This window comes from Gekko japonicus, unplaced genomic scaffold (genome assembly GCF_001447785.1).
Source record: "Gekko japonicus isolate JY-2015 unplaced genomic scaffold, Gekko_japonicus_V1.1 scaffold625, whole genome shotgun sequence".
Classification (NCBI taxonomy): domain Eukaryota; kingdom Metazoa; phylum Chordata; class Lepidosauria; order Squamata; family Gekkonidae; genus Gekko; species Gekko japonicus.
In genome coordinates, this window is record NW_015172572.1 from 686891 (window position 1) to 706575 (window position 19685).

Sequence of the window (19685 nt, forward strand, 5' to 3'; positions counted from 1 at the left end):
GACGTCGATGGTCCCGAAACGGGAGGACAAGTGTCCGCAGCCAGGGTGGACATCGAGGCGTGTCCGGACGTATCCAACGGCGAAGAGGACTGTGGAGAGAGGGCCTTCTCCATCAAAACTAAGTGCAGACGAGCTGCCCTGTTCTTTCTCGTCTGGTTCGAAAACTTTTGGCAATGTCTGCACTTAGAAACACAGTGCGACTCCCCTAAACAGACGAGGCAAAGCGAATGCCCGTCGGTGGGGGATATTTTAAGGCCGCAAGTCTTACACCGTTTGAAACAACCCCACCGCGGGGCCATAGGCCAGCGGGGTGGAAACGTAAAAACAAGAAACAAGCACACCGAAGAAAAATGCTAACTACAAAAATAAAGAAAAGGAAACTAACTAAACGCAAGTTTAGCAAAAAGTTTGGTACTTAACAGACCGAGGCAGAAGGCGTCCTACCAGGGTGGCGGTCAGAAAAGAACTGGCGGGATCTGCGTGCCCCTCCTTGGTCATGCGCAGTGGAGCCGGCGCGTGACCTGGGAGAGGCGCGAAAATCCCTTTTGCTAGCTACCGGTACCGAGAAGGTTCAGCGCAGGCGCAGTATTCCCAAGGGTGTGATGCACAGAGACCACGAAGAAGATCCATAGAGTTTTGCCCAAAAAGCAGAGAGTGTCCCCCAACGCCACAAAAGTGCTGATGTCATTTCTGCATGATGTCAGTGTGTTGTGCACCATGTCGGGGTGGGAGGAATTTCCTCCTGCAGGCCAGCTGACCAGTGTTGGCCAGAGCCTGTAAAAGTGGGGGATCCTTTTGCCCAAAAAGCAGAGAGTGTCCCCCAACGCCACAAAAGTGCTGATGTCATTTCTGCATGATGTCAGTGTGTTGTGCACCATGTCGGGGTGGGAGGAATTTCCTCCTGCAGGCCAGCTGACCAGTGTTGGCCAGAGCCTGTAAAAGTGGGGGATCCCCGCCCTCACCTGGGGAATGGTATCCCTATTAACTGAAAGGGGCAAAATAAAGAGAAGGTGGGAACAATGCAATTTCAAAAAGTGAAGTGAAAGCTGCACTCAAAGGAATTGGGAGAAACTTTACTTAAGCTTACTGTGAACTTCCAATTTAGGAACAAATCACTTCCTGTATAATTTCCTGGTACATAAGTAATAGGCATGGGAAATTAAGACTTTAATTTCTAATTCTTAGACTTCATAAAACATTTTTACTCTCCCGTCCACCGGTCAGTAAATACCAATATATCAATCAGTCAACATGGCCTCATCAGTGGATACTTAAATCCATGTTGTCATGAAAGCAGGCCATGTAGACATGAAAGAGATATTTGTACAAATGTGGGGGATATCCAAGTTTGCAGAAAAATCCATAAATTAAAAGTTGTCTGAAGGAACTTTAATGTAGTAGGATCTACTATGTCTAAATGCTCCTTGAATGATCCTAATTAATGGTCAGAAAACTAGACAGAGGCTTGTTTCTTTCTGAGGTTGCCTAGTAACCAAGATCATGCAGAATTATGCCCAGTCCCTTCCTTGTTTCTGCTGACTCTCAGCTTTTGTATTGTAGACAGTAGACACTTATTTTCAAGGCATCATGCAATTGACAAAGCTATTCTCAGCACCAAGATGGGCGTGAAAGAAAGGCCAACAAAATGAAAGCTTGATAACAACAATGTGTAAACAGAGCATAACTGCCTGGCAACCGGCAGGGGATGGGGGGGGGAGACTTACCAGGAGTGGGAGGGAGGCCCAAGCTACATCGCCAGCTATGTGGTGGCCACTTCTGGCATATACTGGAAGTGATGTCATCATATTGTGATGCTGCAATGATGCTCTGGTATTTGGGCAAAAACTCTACGATAAAAATGGCTTCTACAATAGAGTTTTTGCCCAAATACCAAAGCATCACCATGACACCGCTGACGTGATGACATCATTTCCGATACATGCCAGAAATGACACCATCATGTCATGGCAACATAGCCTAGGTCTCTCTCCTGCTCCTGGTAAGTCCCCCTGCCAGTCAGCTGATTGGTGGCTGGAGGCAGAGTGGGGGAGCTGGCAACCCTATACTGAAGGATCTCATTCTTAAAGTGCTGTTTTTTATCCTTTGTATGAAGCCTTGTGAATCGGAGGAGAGCCTCTCCCTTTCCCATTCCCAATGTTTGTTTCAGTTGGAGACAGCACCTCACTGAAGGTGCCCCAGTCCAATACCATAAACGTATTACCAGTTACATTGTTACATATACAGAGGTAGCAGCTTTACAAAGGAACCATAATCCTACTCAAATATCCAAGCCTTTATAAGGAGGGTGGGTGCCTAGGTTTTATTTTATTTGCAAGAAGAGTTGACAAATCATGCAATGTGATTACTGTGGGGGGAAATGAGAAAATATACTTTTTCCTTTCCTTTTCTTTCATCCAATAAAAGCACTATGATACATCAATCTTGAGCAGTGAATAGTTGTAGTTAATCACCTTATAGACAAAGAAGTAAAAAAAATGCATCTGCTACAGTTCTTGGATCTCTGTCAGCAAGTAGATATGTAACTAGATCATAAGAATATATATCAGAATGAACTGGTAAACACAGTGAAATATAATGCCTCCTGAGATTAGCATATAAAGGACTTCCCAAAAGACTATGCACAATCATGTGGATCTTATCTAAGGAGCAGGGGCAGATTCATTCTGAATAAGGTAAACATATGAACCTTCCCTTCATGACTGCCAAGGAAAGGGGGGATTAATTAGACCAGAATGAATGCTCTTAAAAGGCTTTGGGAAGTCAACAGGTAGGTATAGGAGGGAAGAGATTTCAAAGGGGGAATACCAAGAAATTGGGATAAACAGGTGTGGCATACTCCAAAAGCAGATCAATTAAATCAGTGAGCAATCAATTTTACAGGATTTCTCACCAAAGTAAATGCTGCATGGAGGCCCAGGTCCTGGATGGTATCCAGGCTAACATTCAGAGCCAAGAGTTTCTCAATGACAGGCTCGTAGCTAGGAATTTTTCTGGGATGCATGAGGGGCAGTAATTTAACTAATGGCTAGGTAGGTGCCCTCCCTGTGGATCTGTCCAACTTTGGCTGCTGCCACTGCTACAGCTGCTAGAGCTCCAAGGTCGATAGTAGTTTACTTGTCAGTTCTTTCTCCCTGACATCACTCCTGCTTACCTTGAGCGGCAGCTGTGCCTAGCACAGGTGCAGTGGAGAAGAGGGAGCTACAAGCCTATTGTGTTACAATAAAGTTAATACTTAAGTGTAGGAGCTCACGGGCTAGGAGCTACAGAGCGCATTACTCTGGTGTTGGGTTGCACAGATGTGGAGTGTGTCATGGGCAATAGAAAATGCATAACCTTTGTCTGCTAAAACCCAGCCCTCCCTCTGCATCCCCTTGCATGGAGCTTTGGTAATACTCATCCCTGGGCCCTCCCAGAATGTTAATCAGGCTGCTCTCCCTTGCATCTTCCAATAAAACAGAAAGAAACAGAGGAAGAAAAGGAAACTCCTTGATATCCTCTCCGAACAAGCAGCTTCACGCATCCACTGGAAGGGCAACCCAACATAGGGCTAAGCAGCTCCTCTCCTGCCGACCCTTCCAGAATGAAACTTCATTGACAAAACTGGGCAATTAAATCCCACACACAGGCAAGAGCAATGGCAAGAGACAAGCTCTTTCCTCCCTTGGATCTCCATGTTCTGCATTAGCTTCACTGTTAACACAAGCCAAGCAGCAGTTCCTGAATATCAATAGAAAGAAAAAAGCTTGCAAAACACAGAAGCCAGAGGCATTCCTTTGCTCCAAGGCTGTGGGGAGGGGAAATCAACTCAGAGAAAACAAGTGGCGTAAAGGCAGCAGATCAGTAATCACTGTACTCACTGTACTTCCTACACCCCCAAGAGAAGAGGGGCACAATAAATAGAAAGAGGGGAGCAAGCTGCCTGTACATTTCCTTTGGTAGAGTAAACAGTGGCCCCCAGAGCCATTTCAGATCAGGAAAACAGCATGGGGGCGGGAGACATAAGCCTCCTCTTCTTACAGAGGCCTAGGAATTAAGTTCCATGTAGCACACATTCAATCAAAAGTCCTTGCAGCAGCCATGTAGGAGACAGGGGGAGATAAGAACTTCATAATGTGTGAATCAGCCCTCAGAAACATCACTGCAATAAGCCAGTAGTAAGAGATAAGGGCACTCTGACCTGGATGGCCCAGGCTAGCCCAATCGCATTAGATTTTGGAAGCTAAGCAGAATCAACCCTGGTTAGTATTTGGAAGACCACCAAAGAAGTCCAGGGATGCTATGCAGAGGCAGGCAATTAGGCAACTGCAAACCACCTCTGTTAGTCTCTTGCCTTGAAATTCCTACAGTGTCACCATAAATCAGCTGTGACTCGATGGCACTTTCCACCACCACCAAGAGATACAGGTGCAGGGTTGCAACCAAAGGTACCCTTGACTTCAACAGAACTCCAAAAGAACTTAATGGAATAGAAAGCACGTTGCATACTGTTGTAAATGGAATGTGCTTTAATCATATGAATAAAAACATATACTAATTAAAAGAGAAAATGTTAATCTGGAATGGGTATTAAACTTTTTCAGAAAATCCTTTAAAGAGTGTTAACACTCCCAAATAAACACTTACTTGAGAAAAGTGATCATCGTGGAATGCTGCCAGTGGAGCTGCACCACACGCTGAGTGGGATCAAATGGCAAGGACTGGCTTGAAGAAATTCCAGGAAGCAACTGCCCACTCAGGTGGAGAAGCATGTCATAAATGGTCTTGGTATCTTTGCCAAGGTTTTGTTTAACTTTTTCATCACATGAAGTCATTTGAATTTTACAGACATCACTGGGTGAGATAAAACATTATTTTATTATTAAATGCAAACCAACATTAAAACATTTATGTAGCAAACACAGATATATATATATATATATCGCCTCACTGCAGAAACTGCATGTACCAATGGCTGCCTGTACATTTCCTTTGGTAGAGCAAACAGTGACACCCAGGAAAACAGCATGGGGCAAATATATATATATATATATATAGTTGATTCTTTGTCTTTCCCTCCCTTAAGAATTAAAAAGTCTCAGACATTGAACATAAAATTCTATGAGACATGCATCACAGCTAAATTTGAAGCCATCTGTGTACTATTAGGTAATTTAAAGTGCAATTTGTGCAGAGTTATCCCTTTCTAAAATCATTTACTTCAATGGAATCAGACTGAAATGACAGCATAGGATTGTACTGTTAATACCTATGGCAGTAAACATATTAAAACAAAACATTTTAAAAATAGTCCTACAAGAATATGCCATCTTAGTTCTATAATAAACTTTTGATTCAATATAATGTAGTATTCTTATCTCATGCTGTTAAAAACGTTTGTTCAATACTGCTAGTCTGAATATCATCCCTGCATGGGTAGGTAAATTCAGCAAAGATGTTATGGCCCAGCAGCATCTAGGCCAAATTACACTATTAATTTCAAGGTGTTTCAAAAAACTATCAATTCATGGATAAAACTTTCTTCTTTTAATTTGCCGATCATTTGCCAAGGTCTTAACCATTCACGCTTTATGTAAAAAGCTTACATCAGGATAAGACTATAGCACTTTGGGAACTGAAAATTTCTACATGCTCTCAGATCAAAGGAAAGGGAAAGTACAAACCTATACAGCCTCTGTCTGATGTCTTCTATAGTCCATGGGATGGACACTCAAGGAAACCACATAGTTAGTGAAAGGACAAATAGTGGATTGGTTCACTTAGCTGAAGGCTTAATAATGGGAGAAGGTAGAAAACAGGCACCATGCCCAGGCTACAAGACAATTATTACGACTGTATTATCATGTAAGCCTCTGGGTGCCTGTTATACTTTTTTTTTTAATTCCTACAATCTTTTTAATTCATCTCCTGCCCTGGCACAGGTCTTGATCTACACATTTTCTGATTCTAAAAAGTTTTATGTTATTGGCTATCATCCCATGTTGTAGAACAAATTTAGAGGCCAGTGGCACTTTTAAGACCAATAAAGGTTTAATCAAGGTATGAGCTTTCATGTGCAAGGCACACTGTTTTGAATACACTGGAATGGAAGGTAAGAGCTCAAACTTATAGACAGAGGCTGAACAGCAAATTAACATGTAACATGATGAAGATGTTTTAAAATATGCAAAGACAAAACTAAACAAGAAGCTAAGGTTACAAGGTCAACAGTTGTTTTGATTTATTTAAGGGGGGAAAGCAGAAACCAATAAATACGTCAAATGGGAGATAAATGTATTAAGGGTATCTTCTTTAATTGTGGGAAGTAAACTGAGATTCCCCGTTTGTCTCCTCTCAGGCATGGTGGTAACTTAACAGCGTTTTTTTCTTCTTTGAAGTGGGTGCAGAATCCTATCAACAAAACATTCCAATATTCCCTGCATTACATTCAGTATTCTAATAGAGTATTCTGAAAAAGAAATACACTAAAATACAGAGGACTTATCGGTCCTTCTTGTTGAGAATACATATGTGAGGACTAAATGAGTTAGCAAATTTATTTATTTATTTGTTTGTTTGTTTCATTAGACTTACAGGCCGCCCTCCCCACATTCTAGGCTCAGGGCGTGTAACAACATATATGTATCTGCAGTTAATGCAGATTTATAATATTAAAAACATTACAATACTCCATTTAAAATCCATAAAATCATCATCCTTATATCATTTAAAACATCTGCATTAAACAACAACATGCCTCAACAGCAGATAATGTGGTCCCAGTCTGGCTTCCAGGATCTGGAAGGCTGAAGTGTCCTGGAAGGTTGAAGTGTTTTCCTACAGGTTTCTCAGTCTTGTGATTCTTGATGTCTGACTTGTGGCCATTTATCCTCTAGCGTCGGGTTCGTCCTGTTTGCCCAGTGCATTGCTGGCATTTAATGGCATATACAATGTTAGAAGATGAGCAAGAGAATTAGCCTCTGATGGTGTAGTTGATACTGTTAGGTCCAGTGATTGTGTTGTCTGAGTGTATGTGGCAGCAAAGTTGGCATCTTACTTTACTGCAAGTTCTGGTCCCAGTGTCCATGTTCAAATTAGATGTTGCATTATTGTGGGTGAGGAGCTGTTTGAGATGGGGGGCTGTCTGTGAGCAAGAAAAGGTTTATCTATAAGTTTGAGTCTCTTACCTTCCATTCCAATGTATTTGGAAAAGTGTGCATGCACACAAAAGATCATACCTTGAATAAGCCTTTGTTGGCCTTAAAGGTGCCACTGGACTCTAAATTTGGTCTGCTGCTTCAGACCAACACGGCTGCCCACCTGAAACTATCCCATGTTGTGTTAACTGCAAGCCACCTTGAAACATTTTTAAATGGTGGTATACAAAACGTCTGACAGTCATGATATAATTTCAGAAATAAAAGTAACATTTTTCTTGTATAATTCATGAAGTTATATACATATGGGATAGGGTCATGGGGGGGGGGGATTTTGCAAGTTTGAAATTGGGCCCAGAGAAATTATACTTGGGTCCTAATTAAGACCAATGTTTTTAGTCAACCTGACCAGTAGAGATCAAACATGTTCTGCCCAGATCTCCAGGTTTTAAACAGGCATGGATGAGTAAGTCCGCCTCCAGGCTAAATCAATACATCCATAAAACCGCATCCTATTTCATCTATTCTTGACTTCTTCAGAAGGCTTTAATTCGTTCTGCTCATACTGTGGTTTTATGTTTTTTCCTCTAACTCCCCAATTAAGAATGGGGACACAGCAAGCAGCAACACAGTAAAACCTCACTGCAAATAACTGTACGTGCAATTTAATTAACATGTTTACATTTAATAAAAGAAAATAGACTGAGAAAACAAAAGATTACCATCTTAGAGTACGTGGAATAGAAATAGGATTTGGTCCTTTAGACCAACCAAAGAGAGCAAACCAATTCTGGACTGCTGTGATAACTTTCTGTAAAAAGGCATATGCTTCTGTGCCTTCTGCAGGAAAAAGGGAAAAGTCAAAATAACACCGATTTGCGCCATCTTGGCTGATAGCTTCATTCTTCTTCAGCTTTTCATTTTCAACTTCCTTTTCAAATTCTGCACAAAAATAATTTAATTTAGTTAAAACTGATCACTTTGGAAAGGATAAATAAGATCTTTCACATTCTTTTACACTGCCCTATAATGAAGTGTTTGGAATATACTGTAGTGACTAGCCCTTGATTAATGACTTCTTTACCACAGAGAAAACTTTAACTATCAGACCAAACCAAACAATTATCAGAACCAGAGAAAACTTTAACTATCAGACCAAACAGAATTCATGATTTCACACCAGAAATGGATACAGTAGAACATCCAATTACAAATATATCAGCATTTCTCCAATACAATCCTGATCACTGGCATGGATTCTGTTCATTTTACATTGCCGTGTAATCTATCCATCTCTGTGGAACATATGAACTTGGGATCCTGGAGTATGTGACGTAAATGTTTCTCTCATTCTTTGGAAGAAACTAAGGAACAGTTCAGTGAATAATACTATCTTACTGTAGAAGGAAAATCCAAATTGACTGTATAACATTAAACCAGTATTCTCGTCTACAATTGCTCTAACAAAAAGCAATATTTCTTAACTGACAGCACTTTTCAAAAAATTGGCCTTTGTTTTTATTTTAGAGTCTACACAAAGCATTTGAAAAATGTCTAATTCAGTTTTATTTGCTGTGTGTGTGGGGGGGGGAAACAAATTATACCTGCTATGGAATTTTCATAGGTAGAGTTGGTAATGGTGCCAAAGTTACTGGAAGAATTTGTATGGGAACAAGTTCCTGGAATGTAGCATGGATGTTGCAGACTTTCTCCATTGCTGTAAATTATCTCATTAGAATCTGCAAGTTTGATGAAAACACAATGGAAATCACCATACATGTTTTATATTACTACCTATAATCAATACGCAAATAATATCATTTGTATTTCCCCCTGCAAACTACAGTTGTATATCAATAAATTAAGGATTTAGGGTCCAAGCACCCAAAGTAACACAAACAAGCATGTTACGTAGGCTATCTTTAACTATGCGAAAGTTAGAGTTAGGATACATTAAGGTTTACCTAACTGAACCCAAACAGACAAATAAATATTCTTCATCTTCAAATCCTCTGAAGTAGGAGATCTCAACTTCCCTGGATAACTTACTCAGTTGGCCAGTCAATTACTATTGCTCACAGGATCCATTCTAAATTTTATTCATGTCCAATCTAATTGGTTTTTATCAGTCTTTGTTGCAGTGATCCTGGTTATCCTTTAAGGTGTAGCTTTAGATATTTTTAACTTGTAGTCATATCTTCCCACCCCCAAACCAAAAGCACCTGCTTCCACTGGGGGCACAATTTAAAAGCTGTCATAAAGGCAATTAGATGTTCTCAACAGGACTGGTTAAATATGAAAAATAGCTGAATGCATGAGCCATATCTTTTAAATTGATGCTACCCTCACAGTAGCTTGAAAATAGATAAAACATTATCTGCTCACCACTTTTCAGGATAATTTGTTGGTCTTTAAGGTGGCATGCCAAATATGGATACACAGTAAGGAGGCAGTTCTCTGCTGTTGTAGCAACCTTAAGTGGGAATCTAAGAACACCACAACTTTCACTGAAACTACAATTCATTATTTTCTAGCCAATACAATATACTTAAAATCCAATGAAGATTCTAATAGTGCAGAGTTACAGCCTTCTAAGGCCATTAAAATCAATGTTTTGGATTGCACAGTTCATTATGCTAAAATGAAAAACCTATGCACACTTCCACCTTGAGTTCTTTGAAGGAACAGCAGAATACAAATGTGACAGACAAACTGAAGCAGCAACAAAACCCTAGCAATTAGTTACACATGATACCAAAGATAAACTGGCTGCAGGTCAGATTCCCATACTGAGCCACACAGCCATTCCCTGCAGCTACCTTTCTCTTTCTAAACAAACAACAATCCAATGAGTTGCCTACCCCTGGTATTAGAAGGGTAATATAGTCTCCTTGACCTATTTGGTCCTAGTTTTGGATAGTAGGAAGAAAAGAACCAGAAGACCATCAAAATCCTGAAGCCAGCATCACACTATCTCTAAAATTTTCTGTATGTATAGTATGAACCTGTATGTCATTTTAAACATGGAAGTTTTAGATGGCATTTGTCTTCAAGCTAAAATTACTTGATTTTCAAATGTATGATTTTATGAAAGATATTTTCCCCTCCTAGATAGTATCTCTTATATTACTTTCTAAATGACTTCACCCTTTAAAAATACATCAGCATAGATACCTGGTTTTTTGTTCATCAACAAAGTATATATTCTTCATACAAGACAATGGCTTTGAGGAACAGAAATTGACACGACATATAAAACCAATGTTTTTTCCTTCTACAGTTATGTCAATAAAATTCCCATTTGGTAATTCCACACTTAATGGATTTATCTGGTCATTATGTTCAGGGTCATTTGCTGGAATTTCAACTTGCAAAGCTGTCTTCCTATACAGCAAAAGCAGTAAGAAAAATTTACACTTCCAAAGAACCGACCATATCTGTTTTCAGCACAGTACTTTGGAGAAAACAATACATTTTTAAAGTAGTTACTGGCTGAAAGTTATCTATGAAATGCATGCTTTTTTACTGGTAGCTCATTAACAATCAAAAGGATTATATTACATTCTCAATTCAAGGGAATTGTGACACTCAGATCTGTAAAGAAAAACTAGCTGAAGAGCAACACATACAACAAAATGGTAATTTTGGTAATTTCAGTTGCCTGGAAATAGACACAAGAAGTATGTTAAAAATCAGCTGACTTCCATTCACTGGTTTGAGGACAAATACTGCAGATCCAAATCACAGGACCCAAAGAACAACTTCATGAACACTCAAGGTCAGGAGACCTTTTGATTTACCTCCTTTTGCACAGCAGATCACCCACCCACCCCTGTTACATCATAAACTTCTTTTAAAACTCTCACTGGTTTCAAAAGAGAATTAGGTGACATAACTGTTGGAATTCAAGAAACACAAGTGCAAGGCCACAACAAATAATTAAAAGTGACTAACAAAACCTGATGGAATCATAGACTGATGGATATGGATAAGCCAGTTACAAGGATATTTGAATTGTTGTAGCTTTTGTGCTTCTGCAGCTAAAGCAGAATCCTATTCTATGCAAAGGAGGCATTACCACAATTCAGCACTATTTAATACTGAGCTGTTCTGATGGCTATTTGGACTCTGCATAAAAAGCGCAAAAGAGCAGACCATTCTTCCTTTCTTCCTACCTGTAGCCATCCCCCCCCAAAAAAAAGCCTCTAAAACACTGTAGCGCACAGCGCTGTATTATTAGACTGCTGCAACTCCTAGCAAAGATCATGGTCATGCTGGCTCAGAATCATTCTGTACATGTCTAACAAATTAAAACCATATGTTATAGTTACTATTTATAGGTATTAATCAGTGATACCCACTGATAGGTTTCTTGGAGTTCTTTGGTTCTTCTTAAAAGTATCACTTCTCCAAAATATATAGCCACTAGGAATAAGGCTCGTTGTGGAAATAAATACAACGAGCTCTAGGAAGAGGCTCTGGGAGAGTGCCCTAGCCTTGGGCACTCAGCGTCAATTTGCTGTGGCGATCTCAGCAGGGTATAATGACAGAGTCCACCATTTACTCCTGGGGAACTGATCTCTGCCATCTGAAGAGCAGTTGTAATTCTGTGTGATCTCCATCCCTCCGCTGGAGACTGGCAACAATGGTTCCCCATGAGGGAATGGCTGGCTTGGAGGGTGGAGTCCATGGCATTGAACTTGTCTGAGGTCCCACCCCTCCTCAAACCTCACCCTCTCCAGGCTCCACCCCTCAAATCTCCAGGAATTTCCCACCTGGAGTTGGCAACCCTATCTCTCTCCCAGCCAACCGTCAACCTACCGTTATCTGCCCTCTGGCTTTAGCTTTCCATCTCTTCCCCCTCCCTCCTAGAGAGCAGGTGCAATTCTGAATGTTCTCCAGCCCCCATCTGGAGATTGGCAACAATGGTTCCCCATGGGGGACGGCTGGCTTGGAGGGTGGGATCCATTGCACTGCACCTGTCTGAGTTGCCACCCCTCCTCAAACCTCACCCTTTCCAGGCTCCACCCCTCAAATCTCCAGGAATTTCCCACCTGGAGTTGGCAACCCTATCTCCCCCCCAGACAATTGTCAACCTACTGTTATCTGCCCCCTGGCTTCAGCTTTCCATCTCCTCCCCCTCCCTCCTAGAGAGCAGGTGTAATTCTGAATGTTCTCCAGCCCCCACCTGGAGATTGGCAACAGTGGTTCCCCATGGGGGACGACTGGCTTGGAGGGTGGGGTCCGTGGCATTGTACCTGTCTGAGGTCCCACCCCTCCTCAAACCTCACCCTCTCCAGGCTCCATCCCTCAAATCTCCAGGAATTTCCCACCTGGATTTGGCAACCCTATCAGGACTGGCCCCAATGAGTTTTCTCCCAAAGGCAGAAATAGGTGCAGATATGGCCTTTTACTGACAGAACCTGGTTGCCTAGCAACAAGCACTGAGGAAAAAGTACAGTGGGCGGTGGAGGGGGTTATGCTGAAAATCCTTTTTTAAAAAAACTGACAGAAGTTGGTTGCCTACCAAGAGCCACTGAGGAGACAGTTAGTCACAGTTAGGTCCACACAGGAGCCAAGTGAAGTGTCTTCCTCAGGAGAGAGTCCGGCTTTCCAGGAGCTGCAGCTCGTTTCCTCCAGGCCAGACGCTCCCTGGTGCTGCCACCACTGCTGAAGGAAGGCGGGGGAACCGTTTAAAGGCGCTGGGCAGCTTTCTCTGAGGTGCAGCCACTGAGCTATTTCCCTGATAAAGTGCCGGCCTAGGGGCCAAGGGAAACGGGCCGCGAGGGGCAGTGAAGATGAGTGCTTCCCCTGCTTGCTGCTGCTCGCTAGGTCTGCCTCCTTCTCTCCTGTGGAGGGGTTGCTGCTCCCTCAGCAGAGCATCCATGCCCTTCACCGGCTCCCTCCAGACTGAGAGCGAACTGCTGGCTGCCAGCTCAGTGGGCGGGGCTGAGCCAACGCAGCGAGGCAATGTAGCCAGGGGATTGGGAGTCCGCAAGACGAGCAGCTGAGCGGGCAAAAGGCTGTGGAAGCGTGTCCAGGAATCACACCAAAACTCTTTTATATATAAGGAGAGATTCCTGATTTTCCTCTACCTCACTGGAGTAGGAGGTGCTTCAGAAGTAACCAGGAGGTATAATCTTTGTGTCTAGTGGGAACACCTATTCAGAAGTAGGTACTTCCAAGAAAAGGAAATTATTGGAATGCAACCTCCCAACATTTTGTGACTGGCCCCAGTGCTCTGTGACAGCCATTTTGCAATTGGTCCCCACCCCCATAGCAGCCATTTTCTGGCAGTACACACTCCTCATTTTTAAAATTCCAAAAGTGCCTAGTGGTTCAACAAGATAGGTGGACCATTGATATAAAGAACAAACCAAAATCCCAGTCTTGTGCCAAATAACAATTTTTAGAAGAGGTAGTAAAGCCTACATGATTTAGGTAGATCTACATAACCAACTAAAACTAACAGAACTTGTGGTACCATTATATAACTGTGGTTTTTCTTTGTTTTTGTTTTGTAGTTGCTTTGTTAGACACAAAACCTTGGAAAAGGTACAAAATAATAATCTCATCTGTGAAGAATTGTATTTCTTCCCTTGTACATTAACTTACTAATCCAATTAACAAGTATAATACAGAAAACCTTCCAAAGAAAAATGAAATAAACAACACTTTATTGAAACAGTAACTGAAGATTTACCTTAAATAGCCCTGAGGAATTATGCGGACATCAGCTCCTGTTTTTATATTGAGAGGAACAGGAGTCAGTATCAAAATCTGAGGGTCAAAGTTGATCTTGGGTGACTTCACACACCCTGATAAAGAGACTACTCTGTATACAGATGTGTCATTATTCAAGAGCAGTGGCACTTCAGCTGTGTATTTTCCAAGACAAGCTGCAGAAAAATATAATAGACAATCAAATGGGGGTTAAGTGCTAGGATGCACTGAACTCTCAAAGACAAAACATATTGCTTTCTTTTGAAAATGAAGCTAAAGCATGAGGTGAACCTCAAGAATATATATTAATATATTATCATACAAAACTATACAAAATAGTTATTAGTGACAGAGATCTTAACAATTTATATGTGCGTCAGACCCCGGTCCAGTTATACTCAACAACTCTCTCTTAGCAGTGATAAGTTTATTCAGGTATATGCGAGATCCAGAAAGTCACTGTGCCAGAACTAAAGACTTTTGGCAGGCACAAGCTTAATATAGTAGATTCAAAGAAAAGCCCCTTCCCCAAGCACACATCACATTTATACCACGTCTAACATTGCCATCCCAGCCAAGTGAAAGATATATGTCTTGGTTATCTGCATTTGGAGCTGCGGTGGCTCAAGTGGTTAAGACGCTGAACTGCAGGCTGTGGAAAGTCAGTAGTTCAGCAGTTCAAGACCCGAGTGTGCCGCATGACGGAGTGAGCTCCCGTCTCTAGTTCCAGCTCCTGCCAACCTAGCAGTTCGAAAGCAAGAAATTGCAAGTAGATAAATAGGTACCACTTTGGTGGGAAGGTAACAGCGTTCCGTGCACCTTGGTGTTTAGTCATGCCGGCCACATGACCACGGAAACGTCTTCAGACAGTGCTGGCTCTTCGGCTTTGAAACGGAGATGAGCACCGCAACCCTAGAGTCGGACTCGACTGGCTTTCGAGCAAGGGAACCTTTACCTTTATCTGCATTTGAGGTTGGTACAGAGAGCTTCTCAAGGACACCTTTTCTTGGGAAAGGAAAGAGGAGAGAAGGAGGATGACTTGGAAAGTTGTGTCTTCTAGAAGCAAAGGTCTCATTCTCTCACTTAATCACACCACCCCCCTCCCCTAAGGAATTCCCTCCCCCCAGCAACAATGGCAACCAAAGCAAGCAAAGCATTGTGAGGTTTGACAATGTGCAATAAGTGCAACCCTATGCATGACTACTCAGAAGTAAGCCCCACTATGTACAATTGAGGTTTTGGTCAACAACCCAAAAAAATCAATAACAAGATGAAGCATTTTAAGACCACATTTCAAATTCAGCACTACGTTCCAGGTTCCCACATCTCACTCTCACTTGCTGTGGCAATAAAATACATTGCAGTCCTATCTGGAAGTTTGGGAGAACATGCTGGTGCCATGAGATATGTACCCAACTGTGAAAGAATGGACTCTAGGCTAGGGATAGGAAACCCCTGGCAAATATGCCAAACAGCAGTATATCAGATCACTGGCATACTGGTACACGGGGCTAGCTCTCTACTCAAGTTGAGCCCCCAAAGCACTGAGAACATCCCCAAAAGAAGTCTGCCAGCTCATCAACATCTTCGCAATTAAAAACAGGGGCATTTTGGACAAAAAGTTTGCCTACCCCTAGACTAGGCATTCCCTGTTCAAGAGTTCCTCTAGAACTTTGAGGAGGATAACTCTGTCCTCCTAACTCAGTAGCACACTTGGGCAGTGTTTACAATGTTCCTCGGCTCCTACAGTTCCTATAGTCCATTAAAATCCAGCTATGTTCAACCCACAAAAGGCACAGATTCAGAAAAACACTTTTACTGCTTCTGTAGCTGTTAATTCCTAGTATCATAATGCAATATTGCCCAACAACACTATCTGAAATCTGTTTTATTCTGCCAAAGCATTAATGGTTTATATTTCAGAACTCAGAATCAAAGTTTTATTGTTAACCAAAACTCTGATCATTACAAAATGCAGTAAGTATTAACAATATGCAAAACAAAATAATATGCCTATTAAATAAAAATCCAAAAGACAAATTTTAAACTCCATTATCAACTGCTACATAGATTTGAACAAAAATTTTGTTGTTGTTGTTCAGTCACACAGTCGAGTCTGACTCTTCACGACCCCATGGACCACATCACGCCAGGCCATAGCGTATAGTAATTTAGCAAAATACAATTCCAATTCAAGTATTTGCTTCAATGTAGTTTTTATGAAGCCCCTGCATATCTGAAGTCGCCTATAGTTTCAGACGAAATGATAAATATTGGTTTCCTAGCCAGTTTGTGCAAACAATGATTTGTTGTTATATCTGAAATCATCAAACAATTATTTCAAAGCAGACAGCAAACCAGAATACACATGAAGCCACCTTCTACTGAGTCAGACCATTAGTCCTTCAAGGTCAGAACTGTCTACTCCAATGGGCAGCCAACCTCCAGAGCAGGGGTGGCCAAGCTTGCTTACATAAGAGCCACACAGAATAAACATCAGACGTTTGACAGCCGCAAGACATGAACAAATACTACATGTTTTTACTGGGAAATATGCAAATTTGCTTTTTATTAACATTAAACGAGACTGCCAAAAATAATAACAAAAGTGGTAAAAGCAGATATTGATAATGATATTTATTTGTCCAATGATAATTTGTTTGCTAATGATATTTAGCTTCCCCAACCGCCCTGCCGGAAGCTGCACAATATGTGTGAAAGAGCCGCAAATGGATCCCGAGCCACAGTTTGGACACCCCTCCTCCAGTCTCATCTAGAAGTCTCATTTATTCCTGTGACAGGAGATACCAAGGATTGAATCTGGAACCTTCTTCATGTTCTGCTACTGAATGAATGCCCCTTCGTTACCAGAAAGAAGACTCAGAATATATACAAGTGTCTGGCAAATCCCAGATCTTTAGCTGCTGTCACAGCTTAAGCTTGATAGTTATCATAGTTCTCAAATAGAGGACATATCAGATATTAAACTGCTAAGAACAGATACTACTTTTGATCTTAGCCAAAAGGCTGAGAAGCAATGAAAGGTAGAAAAAGAGAAAGGCAGGAGTGTAACCTATTTTTCTTTTCATCTAACCAAAGTTACAGAACAGACGTAGAGAGAGAGACTAGATATCAAATACAACTTTAAATGCAGAGGCAGTTCTTGAAAGGCCAGTTCAAAACACTGTAGCAGCAGCAATTTACCCAAGACAGTCAAAATATAGTTACAGTGATCAATCACAAGGTCCTAATGTTCAGTTTACTTTAGTTACCCACGAATGTTTTCCTCCCATAAGATGACTGCAGGAAAAACCATGCCAGGGGAAAGTGAAGGCACACAAATGTTCACAAAGAGAGACCAGAAGATCCAAGGACAGGTTGGGGAAGGGACGACAGATAAGGAGAAGGAAACCCTCATGCCAAAATTAAGGAAGGAAACCCAAGTTGGGATGGGAAGGTATGCAGGCATTCAGGTAGTGGAGGAGGGGGAGATGGTGAAGGACCCTGCTGACCAAGGGGAATAAGAAGGCTGAGAAGGTCAGGGCTCAGGAGTGGGGAAGTGAACGGTTTCTAGAAAGGAATGTACACCTCCCCTCCCCCTAAACCCCATACTCTCAGGCTTTACCATCAACTCTCCAGCAATTTCCCAACCCAGAGCTGGGAAATGTTTGTCATGAGTGACATAGGCAGGCTGTAAATATAGTGCTGGAGGATGAAGGAGCCTGCCAACCAGGAGGAATAACAAGGTTGGGAAGGTCAGGCCTGAGAAATGAGGAGAGATGTGAAGGAGAGGTTTCAGGAACAGGGAACATCATCTCATACAGATCCCGGAAGAAGGTCTGAGAGAAGAAACATACTCAACATGCCAGGTCCAAGGGAGCCTTTGTCCTGAAAGCTCCAACAAAAAAAAGAACTTGAAGAGAATTTCATTCACCAAAACCATAATTTAGTGTGTGTACTTTGGATAAATAAACCATGGCTTCAAATCAATATTATGTCAAGTATCTTTTGCTGTTGGATCTGAAAGATGCACACATCTAAAACACCTTACTTTAGACACATTACAAATATTAAGCTGATTAACAGATTCACAGAACCTTGAATAAACCTTTGTTGGTCTTAAAGGTGTCACTGGACTCTAAATTTGTTCTGCTGCTTCAGACCAACATGGCTAACCACCTAGAAAATTCCCTCTTAGACTTCTCATATTTGTCATTATATATTGCATTGTAACACTCATTAAGTTTTAGAATGCAATATATATCAGCAAATATCACCCCTTCACACAGGCCTGTAAACGGACATTCACCCAGTCACCTATGGAGAGTGAACACAATCTCCAGGCAACCAGTCATTAAAACTTTATAGAATTTGGTTCCATTTTCCCTGTAAGGTCATGACTACAAACATCGCTTTCTACATATAATCTAGTAAACAAAAATTGTGGTTAGTTGTTATAATAATAATAATAATATTTATTGCATTAGCAAGAAAGACATAGCAACTGTACAGAATTTTTAAAAAAGCAGAAAACAACAACAACAAAAACCAGCACACACTTAAAATTATCAAATTTGTATATAGGTCGACAGTTATCAGCAATAAACTAATTAAACTCAGGGAGATTTGTTTTCTTAATCACCGCAGCTAGAAAGGAAGCCACTATAGCCGTGGTTTGATTGTCAGGGAAGTTATCAGACAAAAGCACTGAAACTACCCAAGGAAGGAGAGGAAGCTTTTCTTTTCTCATAACGGGAATGATGTATCTCTCTCTTTTCTTATTCCACTTAGGACAGAAAAGCATTATATGATCCATAGTTTCTATCATCTCTTGTCCACAATCGCAGACACGTTCCAAAAACGGAAGTCCCAAGAAACGACCAGAGAGCACCTTAGAGGGGAAGGAGTTGAGCCTCGCCAAGGTGAACGCTCTGCGTTGTCTTGGAATCTTTAAAGTGTAGCAATATGACGGAATAGCCTCGGGGAGGGGGGCAAGCAAGGATAGACCAGAGCAAGTACGTAGTTCCAAAAACGGAAGTCCCAAGAAACGACCAGAGAGCACCTTAGAGGGGAAGGAGTTGAGCCTCGCCAAGGTGAACGCTCTGCGTTGTCTTGGAATCTTTAAAGTGTAGCAATATGACGGAATAGCCTCGGGGAGGGGGGCAAGACCCAAGGATAGACCAGAGCAAGTACGTCGAGCTCTTTGGAGGGTACTGCTGAAGTCAAGATCCTTTAGTTTGGATTTAATTTCTCTGAGCGACTCATTTAACAATGAAGCTGTTATATCAATCCCCAAGGTTGTTAATTTCTGTGTAATTAGCTTTGAGCGACTGCTCTTGTAGGTGTCGCAGGGGATTAAATGTGAGAAACCCACTTTATTTGTGCTACCACCCTGGGCACCCTTCTTCACAGACAGTTTGAAAGCTGCAAGCCAGGCCCTCTTTTCCATTGATGGTTGGGCAAATTCAACCCTAAGTGCTGTTCCCGCTACACATCTCGGGACTGCCGCAATTTCCCTCAGAAAAGTGTGTAGGGGTGAGTCAAGGATGTCAATTCAATCCACCCCGCACACCCATAAAGGATCTGCGGGGCAACCTTCGCATTGAAGATCTTAATGGCAGCTGGTATATGTTTAGCACCCTTGGAATAAAAGAATTTTTTAATCGCCTTAGTTGTGATATTTGCAGCTTTGAGGGCCGCCTGAATATGTGGTTTCCATGATAAGTTGTAATTAAAAATGATACCCAAGTAGTTGAAGGAGGGGACTCTCTCCAAGGTCCCGCCCAGTGCGCTTATCACCTTAGGTCC

The 19685-nt window shown here is 41.7% G+C and overlaps 1 protein-coding gene across 1 annotated transcript in view; it reads right to left on the reverse strand.

Annotated features, from left to right (window-relative positions):
- The window catches only part of CFAP47 (cilia and flagella associated protein 47), a 387027-nt gene that overhangs the window by 290824 nt on the left and 76518 nt on the right, over positions 1-19685 (reverse strand). The window contains exons 25-30 of the mRNA XM_015421363.1: positions 13858-14053; positions 10329-10538; positions 9540-9640; positions 8759-8893; positions 7877-8096; positions 4645-4851 (exon numbers count right to left, since the gene is read on the reverse strand). Of these exons, the coding sequence (XP_015276849.1) occupies positions 4645-4851; positions 7877-8096; positions 8759-8893; positions 9540-9640; positions 10329-10538; positions 13858-14053 (1069 nt within the window). The remainder of the gene's footprint in view (positions 1-4644; positions 4852-7876; positions 8097-8758; positions 8894-9539; positions 9641-10328; positions 10539-13857; positions 14054-19685) is intronic.